Source organism: Podarcis muralis, chromosome 5 (genome assembly GCF_964188315.1).
Source record: "Podarcis muralis chromosome 5, rPodMur119.hap1.1, whole genome shotgun sequence".
Classification (NCBI taxonomy): domain Eukaryota; kingdom Metazoa; phylum Chordata; class Lepidosauria; order Squamata; family Lacertidae; genus Podarcis; species Podarcis muralis.
Genome location: NC_135659.1, coordinates 75,590,045 through 75,608,598, shown reverse-complemented (window position 1 = coordinate 75,608,598; position 18,554 = coordinate 75,590,045). Strand labels below are relative to the sequence as shown.

The 18,554-nt window shown below is 41.5% G+C and overlaps 1 protein-coding gene and 1 long non-coding RNA gene across 3 annotated transcripts in view; one reads left to right on the top strand and one right to left on the bottom strand.

Annotated features, from left to right (window-relative positions):
- The window catches only part of PTPRT (protein tyrosine phosphatase receptor type T), a 619,644-nt gene that overhangs the window by 561,248 nt on the left and 39,842 nt on the right, over window positions 1-18,554 (top strand). For both annotated transcript variants that reach the window (XM_028734967.2, XM_028734972.2), the window contains 3 exons: window positions 545-622; window positions 833-868; window positions 13,042-13,229. In XM_028734967.2, the coding sequence (XP_028590800.2) occupies window positions 545-622; window positions 833-868; window positions 13,042-13,229 (302 nt within the window). The remainder of the gene's footprint in view (window positions 1-544; window positions 623-832; window positions 869-13,041; window positions 13,230-18,554) is intronic.
- Window positions 763-8,549, bottom strand: LOC144327841 (uncharacterized). The gene is made up of 3 exons (XR_013393001.1): window positions 8,253-8,549; window positions 2,846-2,931; window positions 763-897 (listed from the first exon to the last, which is right to left on the bottom strand). It is a non-coding gene; the product is annotated as an uncharacterized LOC144327841 (long non-coding RNA).

Genomic DNA, 18,554 nt, shown 5'->3' with positions numbered 1-18,554 from the left:
CCAAACCCATGAACCTGTTTAAAAGAGAACTCCCTAATTTTTATTTTGTGAAAGTTGCGAGACTGCAAATTGATAATACATGGCTGGAATTGATAAGACATGGCCGGAAGTCCACCTCCATTAACATGTTTTAGTCCAATGCAATTCAGATAACTTGTGTTGTTCTTGTGGGTTCCAAAACTCAACTATGGATGTATGCTTCCATATTCTTATTCTGCAGTCTTCTCCAAATGCATGTGTGATGTTTGGGAAGGAGGAGCATATGTAGCTTAGCAGGAGTGCCCTGTATGTGTTATGTTGCCTCTCTCTGCTGTATATGAGCAGTTCTAGGGTTTTTGGCACCCATTTTATTTGTATATTTTTATTTATTTTTTAAATACCATCTATTGGTGGTATTAGAAGACTATATTTGCTTCTAGGCAGTTTAATTATGTCACATCCAGTGAATTAAATGCTACTCTGTTCTCTAAGGAGCTTTTCTCTCTGTTCTGTTATCTTTCTCTATACATTTCTAAAGCTTCTTCCTTATGTCTTTCCTACCTAGCACCATCCTCTCCTTGTTCATTTTCTGTCCAAAGCAAAACCCTTCAGAGCAAATCTTTGTTGAATTCCTACTACTCAGGTACTTATGTAGACTTTATTCTTGATTGTGTGCTTTTGTGCCTTTCCCTGTAGATACATAAATATGGCAGTAAAGAACCGAGTCTTTGGGATGTTGGAAACAGCTAACTTTGTGTTTTTATTTTATTTTCCACATTATTTTTCTCCTGTTGACCTTCTGTTGGGTTCCATTGATCCGTGTTCTGTGCGCAAATGGAATTTCATCTCAAAGTATCATCAGACACTGTTCCATCGACCACACTGTTAGGTAAGAGGACTGTTATGATGCACAATAGCCTGTTGATGAGAAAACACATCCATTCTATCTGAAAATGGCTCAATAGAATATTGGCAGACATATTCCAAAACTGTTGTTTGTTTGAGGCGGCCCCCATTTTGGATGGTAAACATCTCCTCATGGTCACCAAAATGTGTAACTGATTTTACCATATGCTCAGTGTCAAAACTCTGCCACCTTATCAGTCTCATTCCTTCCAAGGCTATGATGCAGTCTCAGACGATAATTAAACACACATACACACTCTCCAAAACAGCATTGTGGGGATGCTGTTTGAAGGTTAAAGGATTAGAATTAACCCCAAAGATGAATTTTAGGGACTTTGATTTGGAAGAAATTGTTAGGAACATTTGTTCTGACTTCTACCAATACAGAAAGAAAAAGAAAAAAATCATGAAAATGTGGCTCTCTGCTAAGCCCCCGAATGAAGAACATTTAAATCACATAATGGAATTCATTTCTTTTTTATTGATTCCCCTTTCAATAAAAAAGATTGGATTATTCCTTTACTCTCAAATCTTGTCATTCTGTTTTTTCATTTTTTAAGATTAGATATTTGTATGCTTAGGGATAAAAGGCTTAAAAATATGTTTGTCATTTTTGCACACCTAGTAGAGCAAATAAAATAGGTCGCGCCTGCAAAGCTCATGCACAGATGTTGCATGTCTGAAGATAAAACCCAGAACCCCTGATTTGTATAAACAGAGCATTGATTTTTTAAAAAAATAAATAAATAAATAGTAATTTCCTCTATGGTGTATCAGAGAGCAGCACATTGAGTGGTTCCAGAGGCTGAGTATTGCTGTAGGCAGAAACATAACACAAGCAAGGTGCAACCATTTGTGCATTAAAAATAATCCAAGGGGTAGAGAAGTAATGAAGGAAGGAGGGACCACAAGGGTAGGAGTCTCGCAGACCCAGAGATTTGTGTATGCATGCATTGTCTGCATGCTGGAACCGTAGGATACTTGAGCAACTCCTCTGGAATATAAAGGACTTGGATAGAGACTTTAATTCACAGGACTTATCCTCATACCAGAGGAATTGGAGGTGGATGCAATTTTCATTGACTCCTCCTTTTCCTCAGTGGCCCTCCCTGTGGTCATTGAAAACATGATCTGGAGATTTGTTTCTATGGGCTATAGAAAGAAGAGGAAATCAGTGAAAATCACTGTCCCACATGCCCCAGAGGAGAACCTCCATTGAATCAATCACCAGTTATGATGGCTGTGCTCTACCTCCACATTTGGAAGTGATTGCTCTTGTGCTCAGGTATTGATTGAGGGTTTCACACAGATATCTGGTTGGCCACTGTGAGAACAGGATACTGGACTACATGGGCCATTGGCCTGATCCAGTAGGTTCTTCTTTTGTTTCTATAATCCTGATTCTCTCCCTCAAATGGAAGACTTGAAGGAGCAAGTCTGGATCCAACCCACAATGATTTTTTCCAGCCACACATGGTTTTCCAAGAGGATAAGAACATGCTTGCTCATAAGCCACATTTTCTTGTGAAATCAGCCACAACTGGAAGCTGGGCCAACCTGATCTGAGCCAAACATGAACAAACAAAACATCACAACATTCCTTTTTTTTTTTTAAGGACTTCTCCCATTTTTTATTTTTTTGATGATTTTAGACTGGAATATCCTGTGCAGAATAGATCTACTAAATTCTGTATCCTCTGTATCCTCCTTGAAAAAGAATAGTGGTTTGGAACACCTCTTGAGGAAAGTTGTACTTATCATGTTTGTGAAAATAGTTGAGTTCTGCTCCTAGCCCTCTAGGGTGTGGTGTTTGGGGGGCCCAGATTCCAATGTGTAGTTTCAAAGTGGCTTTTGAGTGGTCAAAGGTTTATTAGTATCCACAAGACAAAATAAATATTGTATGAGGCAGGCAATAGATATTTTGGGAAAAACTTATTTCCTATCCCTATTGATGGCTTACCTGATGGCTCACCTCCATCTGTAGCAACCTCTTAGCACAGCTCTTTGGACAGTGAAGATGGGAAGTCTTCCATCATTATACCAAAGCTGCAGGAACAAACTTCTGTTTAAGATCCAGGAGCCGACTAACAATCACAAGTTCCCTCTCAGCTCCGCTTCCCAGTCCAACCACTGAAGGCCACTAGTGCTGTCATTTGGTTCCCACGAGTGACACTTTCTGTGGCCTCAGCAGGGCACCACTGTTGTTTGTGAGCCACATGCTACTCATTTATTCATAAATATGTACCTGCCTCCCCCAAGTCCCAGGCCCGTCTCCATTTATGTAGGACCCGGGACTTAAGTTTCTTTGCTTAAAGTTGACGTTTTTTATGAAATTTCAAGATCACGAAATTAAAATCTCTAAGCCAGCAAATGTTATTCGTTTAGAAAACATTGTGCATTATAGACAGCACACCATGGTATTGTATATTAACTCCACCATAGATGTCTGTGATGTTGCTTTACCACACTCCATAGTCATGTTCCTGTTTCTTGACAATCTGTCCATAATTTTGTATGTGGCATAGCTATTTAATATATTGTAAACTTTTGGGAATTATTGGTATAACTGGAGGTGGACTGAGCAGTGTAATTCTGTCCCATTTCAGTTTCATTAACACTGTCATAGACCCACACATGAAAAAAATTGCATTTAAATTATACTCATCTTGTACAAATTGTATTTGCAATTTTCATGTGATATAAGCACATTTCAAATATATATTTTTTTAAAAATAACTGCTTTGTTTTTGACAAAAAGTCAAAGCAAGAATGATTTTCATTCCATTCTAGAGAGAATATTCAAAGCAATTGATAAAGATGGGTGAGGTCTTTCTCGTTTACATTTGACTCAACCTAAATGATTAAAGTGCTTTCCTTCCTAAAAAAAAGCTCAACAATGTTGACCTGAACCCCCAAAAGGGGGGTAGATCACTGCCAGTTTTTATTCTGTGAGTAGATCACAGTCTCTTGGCCACCCCTGAAATAGATCTAGGATAATTTCCTGAGCCAAAGTAAGTCTTGGAAAATGACCTCCTTTCACACCAACCTTTGCGGTTCCCAAAACACAATCACTCTCAGGCTCCTATTTCCCATAACATATTTTCCCCCTGTCTTATTACTTACCCAGCCAGTGGTGATGAGAGTTGTGACAGCATGAGAGAAGGAAGCCAACCCACCTCTTTTCCGCATCAACCTGTCACCAGCAGTTGTGGAGTAGCAGCAATTGCATGTGAGGAGTGAGAGAATCGAGTACCCCTTCCTGCTTTCTTACTATTGCACTGATGGCTTATTGGATTTGTTGTCTTCCCAAGGGCTATGATAGTGGCGATGGAAGACAGAACACAAGGTCCACAACACATTTCCTTGAGGCCCACTTCCTTGCAGTGTGGCACAGTGAAAGAGAGAAAGCATGGAAGGGACAAACCGCTGGCCTTTCCTCATTCTGCTAACCTAGCAGTTCAAAAGTGCAAGTAGATAAATTGGTACCACTGCAGTGGGAAGGTAAATGGCATTTCTGTGCATTCTGGCACTCGTCACAGTCCTCCGTGTGCCAGTAGCGGTTTAGTCATGCTGGCCACATGACCTGGAAAACTGTCTGCGGACAAACGCCAGCTCCCTTGGTCTGAAAAGTGAGATGAGTGCCACACCCCATAGCCGCCTTTGACTGGACTTAACCATCCAGGGGTCCTTTACCTTTTTACCTTTACCATGGCTCATCCTCCCTCAATGCTGCTGGCCCAATAATTAAATAGAAGGTAGAATGGTGCTTTTCAGAGTGGGGAATTGGCAGATGAGGTTGGCAGGCCAGTCAGAACTTCTCTGGCTTGATTTTAATCCAAGATGCAGGGGCGGGGGGGAGGAGAGAAGGTGCCTTGTAAAGCTCTTCTCTCTTTGGGATGTGAACATTTATGTGTCCCCAAGGTTCTCTTCTGTGACACCACCTTCAGAGAACTTCACTTGAAGCTCTACTCATAAATTCACAATGCACATGAACAAATACATAGGTGAACAAATAATGAACAAACAGGTGAAAAACAGCTGCATTTTGTAGTCTCCTAGCAAGTGCTGCTATATGCATCTAAACAGCTGAAAAGGCAAAGTTCGATGATGGTGTGTTATAACTGAGTTTCAGCATCATTAACTTGATCTGAAGATTAGATTATTTTATAGTGGGTTTTTTTATTTTAAAAAGCGGAAGTTTAAAAACTGACAACTCAATCCATGATACATTAGCTGCCATGCTGCAGTCTATTCCAGAGTTTATGCAGGGACATCCTAACTTCATCTGCAATGAAAAAAATCCACTGATATGTCAAGGCAAAGTGATTGATGAACCACTTTAACAATATTCCACTATACAATTTTGACTCATTTTGAGGAATTTAGTAGATAATGATGGGTATGGTACAAAGGAAGTCCTGCAAAGGGTGGGGCAAAATTGGTATTTATTTATTTATAATAAAAGGGTGGCCTATTTATAGTTTTCAGATATTCATACAATGCCAGAAATGAGAGAGATGGACCAGTTGATTACCATAGCCAATATGGATATGACAAAAAGCAGGTAGTTAATTACATAGGCTATACTATTATTGGGGGGGGATCTCACTATAAGAAGAGTTCATCAATGGAACAAGTTTCTGAAGTAAACTATGGACTCTCTTCCATTCGAACGTTCAAGACAAGATTTGACATTGAATAGACAATCTGTTTTGGGGTTTTTTAGGAATAGACATATTCATGCAGAAAAGACATATTTTAAATGGTGAAATATAAATAATTTTTTGGTATGAACTGCTTTCATTTTAAAATAGCCATCCAAAATAATGTCTTAAGACATTACTTAGACATCTTGAAATTCTCCACCCCATTTGTGAGCAGGGAAACTGAAGGTACCATTTGACTGAAATTCTCTCTCTGTGTGTGTGTGGAGATAAGTTTTCCTACAGTTTCTCATAGTTGGGACTTACCATTTGAAGTGGCAATAGTACAGTTTCTTTTCTTCTTTGCTGCCATTGTCAGTGGCAGCAGCAGCATCTGTGTTGACAGACTGGCCTCCATTTTGCATCACCCCCAATGCAAATGACATTCTGGGGCAGTGTGAGGAGAAAATGGCAGCTGCCACACGCACACACATGAAAGTTGAGACTAATCAGATAATATTCTGCAAAGTTGCCTTCTTTTTCTAGGGGCGTGGGGTTTGGGAATTTTCTGAGACATGTCAGTCCAGCTAAATAATTCTTACTTTGCTCCTAGGAGTAGGATCCAATGATTTTCTACTTAGGTTTTTTACCTAAGGATTTTACCATTGGCACCAGATCTCCAGAGGGTATAAATGTTGTACCGATGCCTGTGTTCACACTATTAAAATGATTGCCAGCATGGTGCCTGTGGGAACCAGTGTGCCTCCCAGTGCCTCCCATGGTACTTCCAAAGTTCCCCTCTTTTCTTAGCATAGAAAGTGATCATGTTTTGTGAGTTAAAAATGGTTTGCTTACAAATGCTTTAAAGGTCAGATTCATGTGCTTTTCCATAAAGCAGCAATAAAAGGCAGGCAGTATTACTAAGGTTTCTAAATTACTTGTATAGAAATACAAAGATTGTTTGCTTAAGCTTGGAGCATCCATCTTAGACCTCCTTACTGGTAGGGTTCACAGGATGGAAGCATGGAAAGTGGGAGTTTGGTAGTCCTTCCTTCCAAGATGAGGGTGTGTGTGACCTGGCTAAGCCTGGCAGGACAGCTTACTCTATGGTCTTAACCCCTTCATGCAGTAATTAGAGTTAAGCATGTTAGTTATATGATGCTGGAATGGCATGTAATTTCTTTCTCTGACCAGCAGCCTCAGTGTCAGAAGCTAATGGTTGATCCACTGGGCTTTTTGTATGAACCCTGAAGTGTCTGGCACACATATTTTTTTAAAGCACATGCTTAGTTGTGTATGATAGTTTTTCACTTTGGGCCATGTTTATGTTTTATTAGCATATCACCTTGAAACAAGTCATTTGTCACATCATAACCTAGACGCGCATGAAAACAAATAAAACCTGTAAGCCAATTTTGCAAGTGTTTCCATTACCACTGGGGCAATGCAGAGAGTGATATTAGCCATTCTGGAGCCATCCTTAGGAGATGTCAAATAAATGACAACCCTTTACTCCAGGAAAGTGAGATTGGATGTGTGTGTAATTAAATCCATTGCAGACACCAGCCCAAAAATAATTTATTTTGTGCAAAGGATGTCTTATCATGTTACACACTTGCCAAGGCTAACCGAATAAAAATATAAATGGATATGATAGCCTTATCATGTCAAAATCAGAGAGTCTGTGGATATTAAAGGAAGAGTTTTGAAACAAAACTTTGTTTTTTGTATTCAGGGCACACTCCATTGTGGTAGTGCTTGAGATGTTTCCAGCAGACCTTGGCCTTATCTTTGACAGGCTTCCTCTTCCCCCACCCTCCCATCCTATTCTCATTTTACCAGATTAGTAGTACGGATAGAAGAAAGAAATATCTGGATTATTTTATTCCCTGCTAACTCTGCAGGTTTTCCCCTCCATTTTATTGTGATGTGTGAAGCAATATTAAAAACTGTTTGAAACAGTAAATGATTAGCTATGATGAGAAGATCGAGATATATGTTAGTGTGTTTTACATCAGGAATAGCTAATCCCCCTTTTGAGAATCCTGATCTGGCCCACCAAGCAAATTTTCATGGCCCCCTAAGACTCCTCTGATTTTGGCAACAGTAGTGGAAAGGGGAGAGAATAAATTATTATTACTATTATTATTATTATTATTATTATTATTATTATTATTATTTCCCATCCTTTCTTCCTTGCAAAGGAACCAGGGCATCAAACACACAAACATCTCAAACAATTCCAATACAGATGCAGACTGGGAAAGATCTCTACAGAAAAGACTTTCTGGAAGAGGAAGGTCTTCAGTAGGCACCAAAAGAACAACAGGGATGGCATCTTTCCAATATTTAGCAGGAGGAGAGGTGCTAACAGATCAAAGGCCTGATTTCCATATAGTGAAAAATGGGCCTCCTGATAAGATGGTATTTGCAGGAGGCCCTCACCTACTGAGTGCACTGATCAGTTGAGTATATAAGACAACACTAGGGTGGGATGTAAATTGCCCCCTCGCTGCTCATCCAATTGATGAGCAGAAAGGGGCTGATATCTGATTTGTTGGATCAGCTGTGGAGGTGTGGCTGTCTGCCTGTGTAACACCCATTTTTTTGCCTTTCCCAAAACTGGTATGGGCCCCTTTGGGGGTTGGCCAAGGTTGAAAAAAGGGCCTCAGGCCAAAAAAGGTTAGCTGCTCCTGTTTCACATTATTGCTCATATTACAGTACCTTGTTGTTTGCCTCCATCTGTCTTGGAAGACAATGGAAGTGTTTGCCTTTGGGAGTAAGGTTACTAGTGCCTGCTGTGAGTGTAGAGACCAATATGGGCGAGACATGTTTTATTACAGGTGAGGCAGATGAAGGTGTTCCATTTCTCTGTTAACAGGTGCACCATGGTGTTTCTTCTCTCTGTGTTCCTCCTCTTCCTCTGGTCCCTGCTGCAGATACACTGTCTGTCAGCACATTTCTCCAGTATTGAATACATATAGTTAAGAAGTAGACAGCATGTTGCTTTTGTAGATCAACCCTATGGTCTGCTGTGCAACTAAAAAAGCTGATTGGATTTGGTGTAATCGCTGATACACAAGTGCAGTACTGCATTGTATAAGAAGAACAATGTTCTCTTGCATTTATGTGACTCAGTGAGGTTCTCGTGCACCATAAAAGGTGCTGAAGAATTCATATGGGAGAGGCTGGGGTGGGGATGGCTGAGCAGGGCCAGCCCAAGGCATGCTGACACCTGAAGCAAACCATAAAATGGTGCCTCTCATCCCTGCCAGGGAAGAAGGGGTGAGTGAAGATCTACATCCGAAACAGAGTGGAGGGGAATAAGGATCTTCATTGGGATTGGCTGCCGCTGTGGAACCTGCTTCCTTCCACATACATGTGCATCTCAAGGGAATGTACAAACTGCAGTAAAAACAGCCTCAAAAAGAACAGTTTAAAACAATATCCAAAATAATAGCAGATTGATTTTATTTTATTTTAAAAAACAACAACAAATAGACGCTAAGACAGAGATCTATTCATCCATCTGGGAAGGCTTTTTGGAACCAAAATGTCTTCAGTGGTTTTTCAGAAACTGCAGATAGGGGCAACAAGAATGCTGTTCCAGAGAAGAGGGGCAGCCACACGAAAAGTCCTACACTGAGTTACTGTGGCTTCTGAGATCTAAAGTGATAGACCATAAATTTTTATCTGCAGAGTCTGTTCTTCTTAATGATTATCTTAAATGAGAAATAATAACTTCTTCTTCAGTTAGATATTGAATTGTTCATACAGGTATTGTAATCAGCACTTCTAAAATGTCCAGCTAGAATGTATCATTAGTCTTGGTGGCATTCAGTCTTAGACCATGATTAGACGTATTGCAAGCATCATTTTTCTCGCACATGCAGAATATTTTAATACCAGTCTCATTTTGCAGTTTCTCTATGGGGAAATATCTTTTTCTGCTCTTTATTTTACAAAAGAGAGAGAGAGAGAGAGAGAGAATCAGGATCTGGCTGCGATATCAGATGTTGTCCATTTTGTGTTGGCACAAAAAATATGGTTTATGGATACTTCAAGGAATCTGGGGCAAAGAATACAGACTCTTTTATCTCTTTCCCCCGTTGCTTTGGGATGAGTTTAGAACCTCTATCTCCACTTCACTAGCAAACTTGGCTTGGTGTCAGCTATGTCTTATGAATTAATGGAATAGTATATAGTTGATTACCGGGACGCGGGTGGCGCTGTGGGTAAAAACCTCAGCGCCTAGGACTTGCCGATCGTCAGGTCGGCGGTTCGAATCCCCGCGGCGGGGTGCGCTCCCGTTGCTCGGTCCCAGCGCCTGCCAACCTAACAGTTCGAAAGCACCCCCGGGTGCAAGTAGATAAATAGGGACCGCTTACTAGCGGGAAGGTAAACGGCGTTTCCGTGTGCTGCACTGGCTTGCCAGATGCAGCTTGTCACACTGGCCACGTGACCCGGAAGTGTCTTCGGACAGCGCTGGCCCCTGGCCTCTTAAGCGAGATGGGTGCGCAACCCCAGAGTCGGACACGACTGGCCCGTACGGGCAGGGGTACCTTTACCTTTACCTTTATATAGTTGATTACTTCACAAAAACAACAATCACATCCAGTATGACATTCTCAAGTGGTAGAGCAGTGAACAAGAGTGTCTGAAAGTTACAATATAGGGTTTAGAAAGAATCATGGATTTGTTTGGAGGACCCCTAAGTAAGTTTGAGCTGTGATGTATCTTAGGCTGGTGATGGCCAGCCCCTTCCTTATGGTATAACGAGATGGAGGGTTGGATCAAAACTTAGCCATCCACAAATGGGTGCCTTTGATCTATGGATGGCATTTGATCCAGATGATGGATCCTGCAGGTGGAAAGGAGGAGGTTATTTTTTGCAAATTTCTTGCTACTCTAAAGCCTCCCCTTTTCAAAATTATTCCCCAATACTCCACTCCAGAACAGATTTTTTTTGTAGGGCTCAAGTGACTGCAGGCAGATTTGACAAAAGTCACCTTCCTGTTTTCTACCAGCTGGAATATCCCCTGAGTGGAATTCCATTCAAGAAATGGACTTGCAAGAGACACCAAAGTCTAGTTTCAAGCTTCTATCTCCTGTTGGGTAGGATTCACCTAACAAACCTCATCAGTGGAAGACCCTTTCCTCTCTCTGCACGCTCTCCACCCCCACTGACATTGACTATGGATCAGGAAGACCCCTCCAGAACAGTGCATGGGGAAAGGAGAAGAGGGCTTGTTCCATCTGGGAAGCTGATATGCTTGTGACAAGTGAACATGCCACATAAAGCAATATTGAATTCCGCCCCTTCTTTCTGTACCATAAACCCCCCACTGCCATATACTTCAGCTGTTATATTTCCAACTATAGAACTGGAAAAGGAGGCTATCAAAAACAACAAAAAAATACAGCCCAGAATAGAATTCACTCTGAATATAGAAAATAATGATTACACCTGAATATGCTGAGCTGAGTAGCTTTGAGTTTAACTTTATGACAAATCCAAAGGCCTGAGTGTGCTTTTATAGGCCAGCTCATTACTTTTTGTTTTGTTTCTTTGGTTATGACTCCTTCTTGGAATGGAAACTTGTAATGTTTTTAAACTGAGGCTGATAGAAGATTATTGTCCTTGGAGAATTCAGTTGTGCAACTGGGTTTGGATTCAACCTAATGGTAGCAAATTAAGCAGATTATGCAGCCTATTGCAAGTAGTTCACCATTTTTAAAGAAAATGGCCCCATTCTCTATTGCAAAGGGTTAATGGGGAACAGTAAAGATGCATTGGGAAAGTAAATCCAGCCCGGAGAACTAATAAGCCTTGAAAATACCCTCTGTTCAGAGTCCTCACATTATCATTAGTAACGGCATTAGGCGGGTTATTGTTTAAATAAATGCTTAGCTTTGCTGTCTGGCTTCTCCCTAACACAAAAAATGGCTTTCAGCAAGCATGTGAATATTTGTGTTTCATGTCTAATTAATATGCTTACATTGATGAAATTTTGAACTTTGCGTTAATACTCAGTGCTGTATTCTATAGATGCAGATTTCTTCATCAGGAGTTGCCGGGACTTTGGGGACAAAAAAATAAAATAAAAATCAGTCTATTTTTCTTTATCAATAGCGGGAGGAGAACCTGTAGGGAAAGTGTTAAGCAATCCCTTTCTTTGCCGTGCTGCTTCAGTCAAATTCAGAGTCTGCTTCCTACCTCCCTGGCAGCTGCAGTAAACTGAAATCAAAAAATCATGAAGAAACATAGGTGTCTCCTCCACATCATGTTTAGTGTGACCCAAAAGCCCTGCCCCCATCATTATGTTGTACTTCATCTTCCTTAACTTCCCAACAACCCCAGAAAAACACCTTTCTTTCCCCACTGCAGGACTTAATAGAAATACAAAGGAATACAAAATACTACTGTACACTCACACGTACAAACATCCCAGTCACAAAATTTGGGATTTGCAATGAAGAATTCTAGTTAACTTCTCTGTCATTTCCTATCCCCTGCCCAGTCCCCATTCTAAATGCAAAATATCAAACTTTGTTCCATGGTCTGTGAAGTTGTATAAGGAATTATGGCAGGCACATCACCTAAGTTGATTCTGCTTTTGGAGGAAAAGTGCAGAATATGTTCCAGTACTTGCAAAGTTTAAGAACTAGTACAGCATAATTCATCCCTGAACCACCCCTTAAAGGAGTGTTTAATTTAGGGTGGGGAAATTCTGATCCTCTGAGATTGTTGGACTACGAAGACTATGATCCTTGTCCATTGGCCAAACTGGCAAAGGCTGAAGGCAATTGTTCAGCTGGAGGGCCACATGTTTCCATCTCTGATCTAATGCTAAATCAGTACAGATGAGCAACAAAGAGAATTTGCACACATACAGCCCCTGCCTTCTAGCTTTCCTGCTAGGGTTCCCATCTCTTATCCTGAAGCAGAACCTGTTGCTTTCACATGTCCAAGGCATGGAACCATTGCATAACAGAGCATTTCAGGTTTCCCTGCCATGATACTGCACCTGTCTGTTCTTCACGCCTTCCTGTCTACCTACTGAAAAGTGGCATTGGAGTCCTGCTTGGCAAAGGATAAAGGTAGGAGAACTGGCCAGAGGCAGGACACACCCTTTCTGTATAGTCTTTCTACCCTCAAGCTGCAAAAGCAACAAGCAGGACAAGAGATGGGGACCTTATCGAATGTGATTAGGTAGCATGAAAGGGATTCCAGTTTCTGATGTAATGTGCATCAAATAACCATATTTCCTCCTCCTGTTGTTGTCACCGTTGGGTAATTTGCTGCTTCTGTGTTTTCTTCATTCCCTGTCACACAAAATCCAGCATGTGTGTGCATTAGCTTTGGGGGGTGGGATGGCTCTGGGCAGGTACAGTTTTCCTACTGTGCTTCATTTCAGCCATGGGAGGGAGGGGAATTAACCTTGGGGCGAAAGACAACAAATAAATAACAGCTGGGTGAAAGTTTGTTTTGCCTCCCTATTTTTTAAAACAGACAGTAGCCATGGGGAGATGACTCAGCCGACACTGACAATCCAGACCCATCCCTATCGAAGCTGCGACCCGGTGGAAATGTCCTACCCCAGGGGACAGTTCCAGCCAGCAATCCGAGTGGCCGACTTGTTGCAGCACATCACTCAGATGAAACGGGGACAGGGCTATGGCTTTAAAGAGGAGTATGAGGTGAGAGCAACATTCACTCACTTGAATGCCGAGCTAAAGAATGAAAATTAAGGCTATTGTCAAATCAGAACAAGTACTCTTGAGAAGCGTCTTGATAGCTTAAGTGGCTTATTTTATATGCTAACCAGAATGCCTTCCCCCTATTTGCTCCTTCCTCCTTGTCTTGAGTCCTCTTTCTGTTATATGCAGTGGCCGTCATCCTAGATGTTTCTGCCCCAGTGCACTGATGTGGGGAAAGGGCTTGGCTTTTGCCATAAAGGCTTCCCGGTAGCCACACTTATGGAAAAAGACGTGGCAAAGCTTTCTCTTTTCATTGAAACTCTCATACAGCAGAGCATACTGGGTTAGGGATCATGGCGGTAGCCACCTTATCTCTTGTATACCCTCCACCAAACCATAATATGATGTAGTATCGGTGCAAACCAAAGACTCACTGTTTTGAATTTATTGTTAGTTGAACTTCTAAGAGTTTGTTCACACAGCAGCCTCTGGACCAGCATCCATATGATGAGAAGCCTCCAGGTGGCTGTAGTATCTAGTCCTACTGACAGCTCTCTCTGGCAGAGATGAGCACGCAGCTCCCTTCATCATCACTTTCTGCCGACAGGACCAGGTGCTGCTGGAGGGTAAGCAGATGGATGACAGACCTGACAGTGTTGGTAAGAGGCTTTCCACAGGTGACAACCAGCTGTCAGAAGAACTGCTAGCTGGTACAGCCACCCAGAGGCTTCTGGCTCTATGAAGGTTTGTTCAGAGACTGTTTTGCGAACTAACGATTCCTGAAAGTCTAGTCATTTCTGTCCCACTGCCCCCAGGAGTTTGTAAAGGTACGTGGACTGGGAAATGGAGCAGTATTTCCAGATTTGGGGTGCCACACCCAACCATATCACATTTGAAGAAACACAGAGCTACATTGCACTGGGGAAATATTTTTTGGGTGCCAGAGAGATCAGCTGTTGAAAATTATATTCCAACATGTATGGAGGAGACCACATTGGCTGCCCTGCCTTAATCCTCAGCTCCTTTTACGTATGAAGTGATGAAATACAAGTTTGCAATTTAGGGAGGGGATTTGCTGATGGCATGGTGAGCAACTGGAGTGTCTCTGCTGATGGCCTTCCATTTAAACAAGACACTCCTGGCTATCTCAGGTCTGGCATCAGCACCTGGCACCTGTCCACTGGCAGCTCCATCAGGCTCTGCTGGTGCTAACACCAGCCCTGGACCCGCATGCTTACCTGGTGGTGAGACATGATCAATTTAATTCCCCATTACTTTCCTGAGCATTCTGGGAAATTAAAGTGGCTGCCCATTACCGCTGCTGCCAGAGGGCTTTCTCAGACTTGAAGCTGCCCCTGGCTATCTATCTATCTATATATATATGTCTCTCTACCCTTCATCAATGGATGAGTTTTCAGACTGTTGCCAAACAAGACACTGAGAGGCAGGAAAGCTGCTTCTGCCTGGGTCGGTGTGTGCTGCTAGAGCCTTGTTGCTGCAATTAAACTGTTATTGTCTTTGGCAGAAGTATTGAATCCCCATAATCAACATCTGATAGATGTGGTATAGCAGCTGTGATCAAATGCCAGCCTGGGAGATAGCTGGAAATATTTTCTCTTGGCTGCCTTTGTTCCTTAGTTGCGTATCGCCCAAGGCTTTGCAGAATTTCGCCATGATCAAATGCAACGTGGGATGTTTGAATTTAGTTCTAAGTTTGGGCAAATCCAACCTTCGAGCCCCATGGAAAAAACACTGAATAGTTTATAGAAATGGCATTAGAGGCAGGGAAGTGGCCTGGGACTGTATTGGAATAGTAATGGTGGAAAGGAGAGAAATAAGTAAGAACAAACTTTCCTGTGACTCGGCTCCACAGGCATTGGAGAGAAAACTGTAGCTGAATAGGTGTTGAGGTGCCTTGGGGTTAGCTTAAATATGAGATAACCAAACATATTTTTAGCTATCTACCTTGACACACTGTGGTCATCTATCATATAACATGTACAACCTTTACTGCCAGGTTGGGGAACCACAGGCCTAGGAACCAAATGCAGCCCAATAACTCTCTCTATGTGGTTCTTGAGATTCTCCCCACATCAGATTCCCTTTTCCCAGACCTGGCACCAGCCCTCCTTCACACCTTCCTTGAGTGTTTTTGCCTAACTAGACTGTGTCCTTGGACACTGAGAAAGCCTCTTGCTTGTCAGGATAGAGATGGGTATGAGTGTATGTAGAAACTAGCCTACTGTAGAAAGCTAAAATTTACATTCCTTACTCTATGCACTTTTGTTCCTGGCCCTCGCTATTGGCATGCGGTCCCCAGGAAGTTCCACAGAAGGGAATGCAGCTCTCAGACTGGAAGAGGTTCCCCAAACCCTGTTTACAACATAGGGGTGGGGTTTAGTCTCTCCTATCAATCTCCGTATAGCACATTGTGGTGAAACTGCTCTCCACCGCGATATTTGGTGGCGATTTCTAGTTTCCAACAAGCTAGGGACCAAGATTTACAAACAAAATAAAATAGATGCTCATTCCATCCCATGCCAGTCTTACTGTCAGTGCAGACTTTCAGGTAAATCAGATGAACAAAGAGTGCTCGGCTCGATGAAGGATGCAAAGGGGAATTTTCTCTTGCAACTCCTGGTTCCTTTGTGTGACAAGTGAATTGCATGTGTGGTTCTTGAATTATGAAAGGACAGATGTTTGAAAAATTGTCTCAATGCTGAAGGGGCAGGTAAATCAGTAGCTACTGCAATAATACCATACAGTATCATTTATCTGAAGGGCTGGGATGTCATTGAAATCTATATCCTATTTCAAAGCTTGTGGACATGATTTTAAGGTACTTCCAGGGGTCAAACTGATGTGGTTCGGACCTTAAATTAAACTGTACTATCTTTAGATGTTGGGAAGAATTACTGTTAACCTCCATTTGTTCTTAAGGGAAAACAACTGTCACAAGTCAGTGAGCAAGTGCATGTTCAGAGTCTGTACAATTGAATTAAAACTGGGCAGTTCCATTTTGTGGGATGGGGTAGAGGGAGTGAAAATATTGCAGCCTGGTGGAAGCAGCTGATGGGGAAGAGGGGAACTGAGTTCTGGTGAGTTCCAGTTAAAAAAAAGAGCCCTGTTAAAATCCATGCATCTTGTCTATCTGTCACAAAGCACTTACCTCTATCCTGTTTTGTGGGAGCACAAATGGATCAAGCCCTGAAAAAATAATGTGCTTTGTGTTTCACATTGGGGATGAAGCTGGATTCTGGGTCTGAAGAAGTCTGTAGTGATGAAGGAGATATTGAGCAATCATATGCTCATCTGTTTCGTCCACAAGAATGTGTACATGTTTTCAGGTGGAATATAAACTACTAATATAAGGACTGCTTCTGTGCCATCACGTTTTTCAGTTTCAGTTCAGTGGGTAATGGGGAGTGCACTTTCTCCCATAAGATGACTGCACATTTTGGGATATGCTTCCATAATGTGCCCAGTCATATAACTTAATTATTTCCCTCACTGAAGGTGCTGACTCTAATTTTGCACACCTGATGTTTTATTTGTCCTATAGAATATGTCCTTGTATGGCTGACTATGTGGCTCATAATTTCAAATTACCATACTTTAGCCAAGCTTGCATTGCAGCTTCTCTTTGAACAACAAACAAGAGCTGAAACATGGTTTTCATAATTTTACAATGACTGAACTAGTCTACCTAATTTGGTATAATATGGGGGTGGGGAATGTGACTAGAAGGTTGCTTCCATAATTTAATATTTATTGCAAAGTTCTGCACTTTCAAAGTGCTACATAAATAATCAGTAGGGATTATTTATTTATTTTTAGTTTAGATGGCATGATGCCATCCCAGATTCATGAAAGACAGAAGATTAATGACCTTATCTTTGATGTCCAGGAGCTGTATTTCAAAATGTGATGTATTCTAGCTTGGTGTCTGTCTCACATACAAATATACTTGGCCTTTTAAGATATATTTTTTGTCCTTTACCCTGTAAACAAGTTTCATAAATTACGATCTATTTAGTGACATTGTACCAAATATTTTTTCTATGATGAAAACGCTCTGTGAGTTACCTTCATCAATCACTAACTCCATTAGACTTGCCCCCCTTCATTTCTTGTTCCAACTATACATAGTCTTTCCCTTTCTCCCCCTCGCTCTTTCTCTTGAACAGTCTTTCATGCAAGCACACACACACACAATTGATTTTAAACCATATCCCTTCCCCCAGATTTGAGAAGTAGTTTGGTAGATATCCTGGGAGTCTTGCTCAAGGCTAAACTGAAGAGGACCCACTTTTGTGCTTTCTACATTTTATTTTTATTTGTTTAAGGATATTTACATACCGCTTTTAAGGCAAACCTCACAAAACAGTTTATATAAGATTATTGTAACAATAAACATCAATGTCTTTTAAAAATAGCTGCAGTGAAAGGAAAAAAACCTGGCTTGTTTTCTAGAAGAAGATGGTAGTGCTGCTTCTCCCATTCCATTCCCTCAGGGCAATGCGTCCGCTCAAGCTTCTTTCTTCTCTGCTCCTCTCAGGTGGCTATTTCTGGACATTTTAATTTATTTGTTCGAGGCAGTGCCAGATTTACATATAAGCTAAAAAAGATCTCTCTTGGGGGCCCCCCAAAGCCGATCCAGCAAAAGATGCCAACTTATAGGACACCATAGCTGCAATCCTCAGCACAATTCCAATAATATTTCTGAATCTGGGTCTATGCCTGCAGCAGAATACTGTGGTAAAGTCGAGACCTGGAAGAAGGTTCAGTGCCAATTAAAATTGGAGCTAGAACCACTTTTGGATGTTCTCCCATGTTAAAAAAGCCACACCCCAAAATAAACACTTCCTTGCCAGAAGAATACTAGCATAGAAGGGGGAAAGGTTCAAGCCAGTCATATAGCTGCTCTCTTTGTTTTCTACCTACAGGGAGAGATTTGGGGCGGGGACTGCAACCAGTGACAATAGAATGCCTACGTTTTTCTGATAAATTCAGAATGCTAGTGAGATCATTGGTGGTACCACTATTGCTCTTGAAACTGGTTAATTGTTGCTACAATTCTATTGTTAAGTTGACAACAGTTATGAAAGAAGTGCAGATTAGCCATACTTAGTCAGTGCTGGCAGTGATGTCTAAAAAATTCCTGATTTTATCTGTTTTGGATACATTATTCCACTGCACTTTGCTATTTTTCTCATTGTAACAGGTTATTGTCCCATCTATATCAGTAGTCTGAATTTTCAAAGACAAGTTTACCAGTTATGCCATTGTGTTAAGTGCTTTAAAATGACAGTCATACAGTGAGAA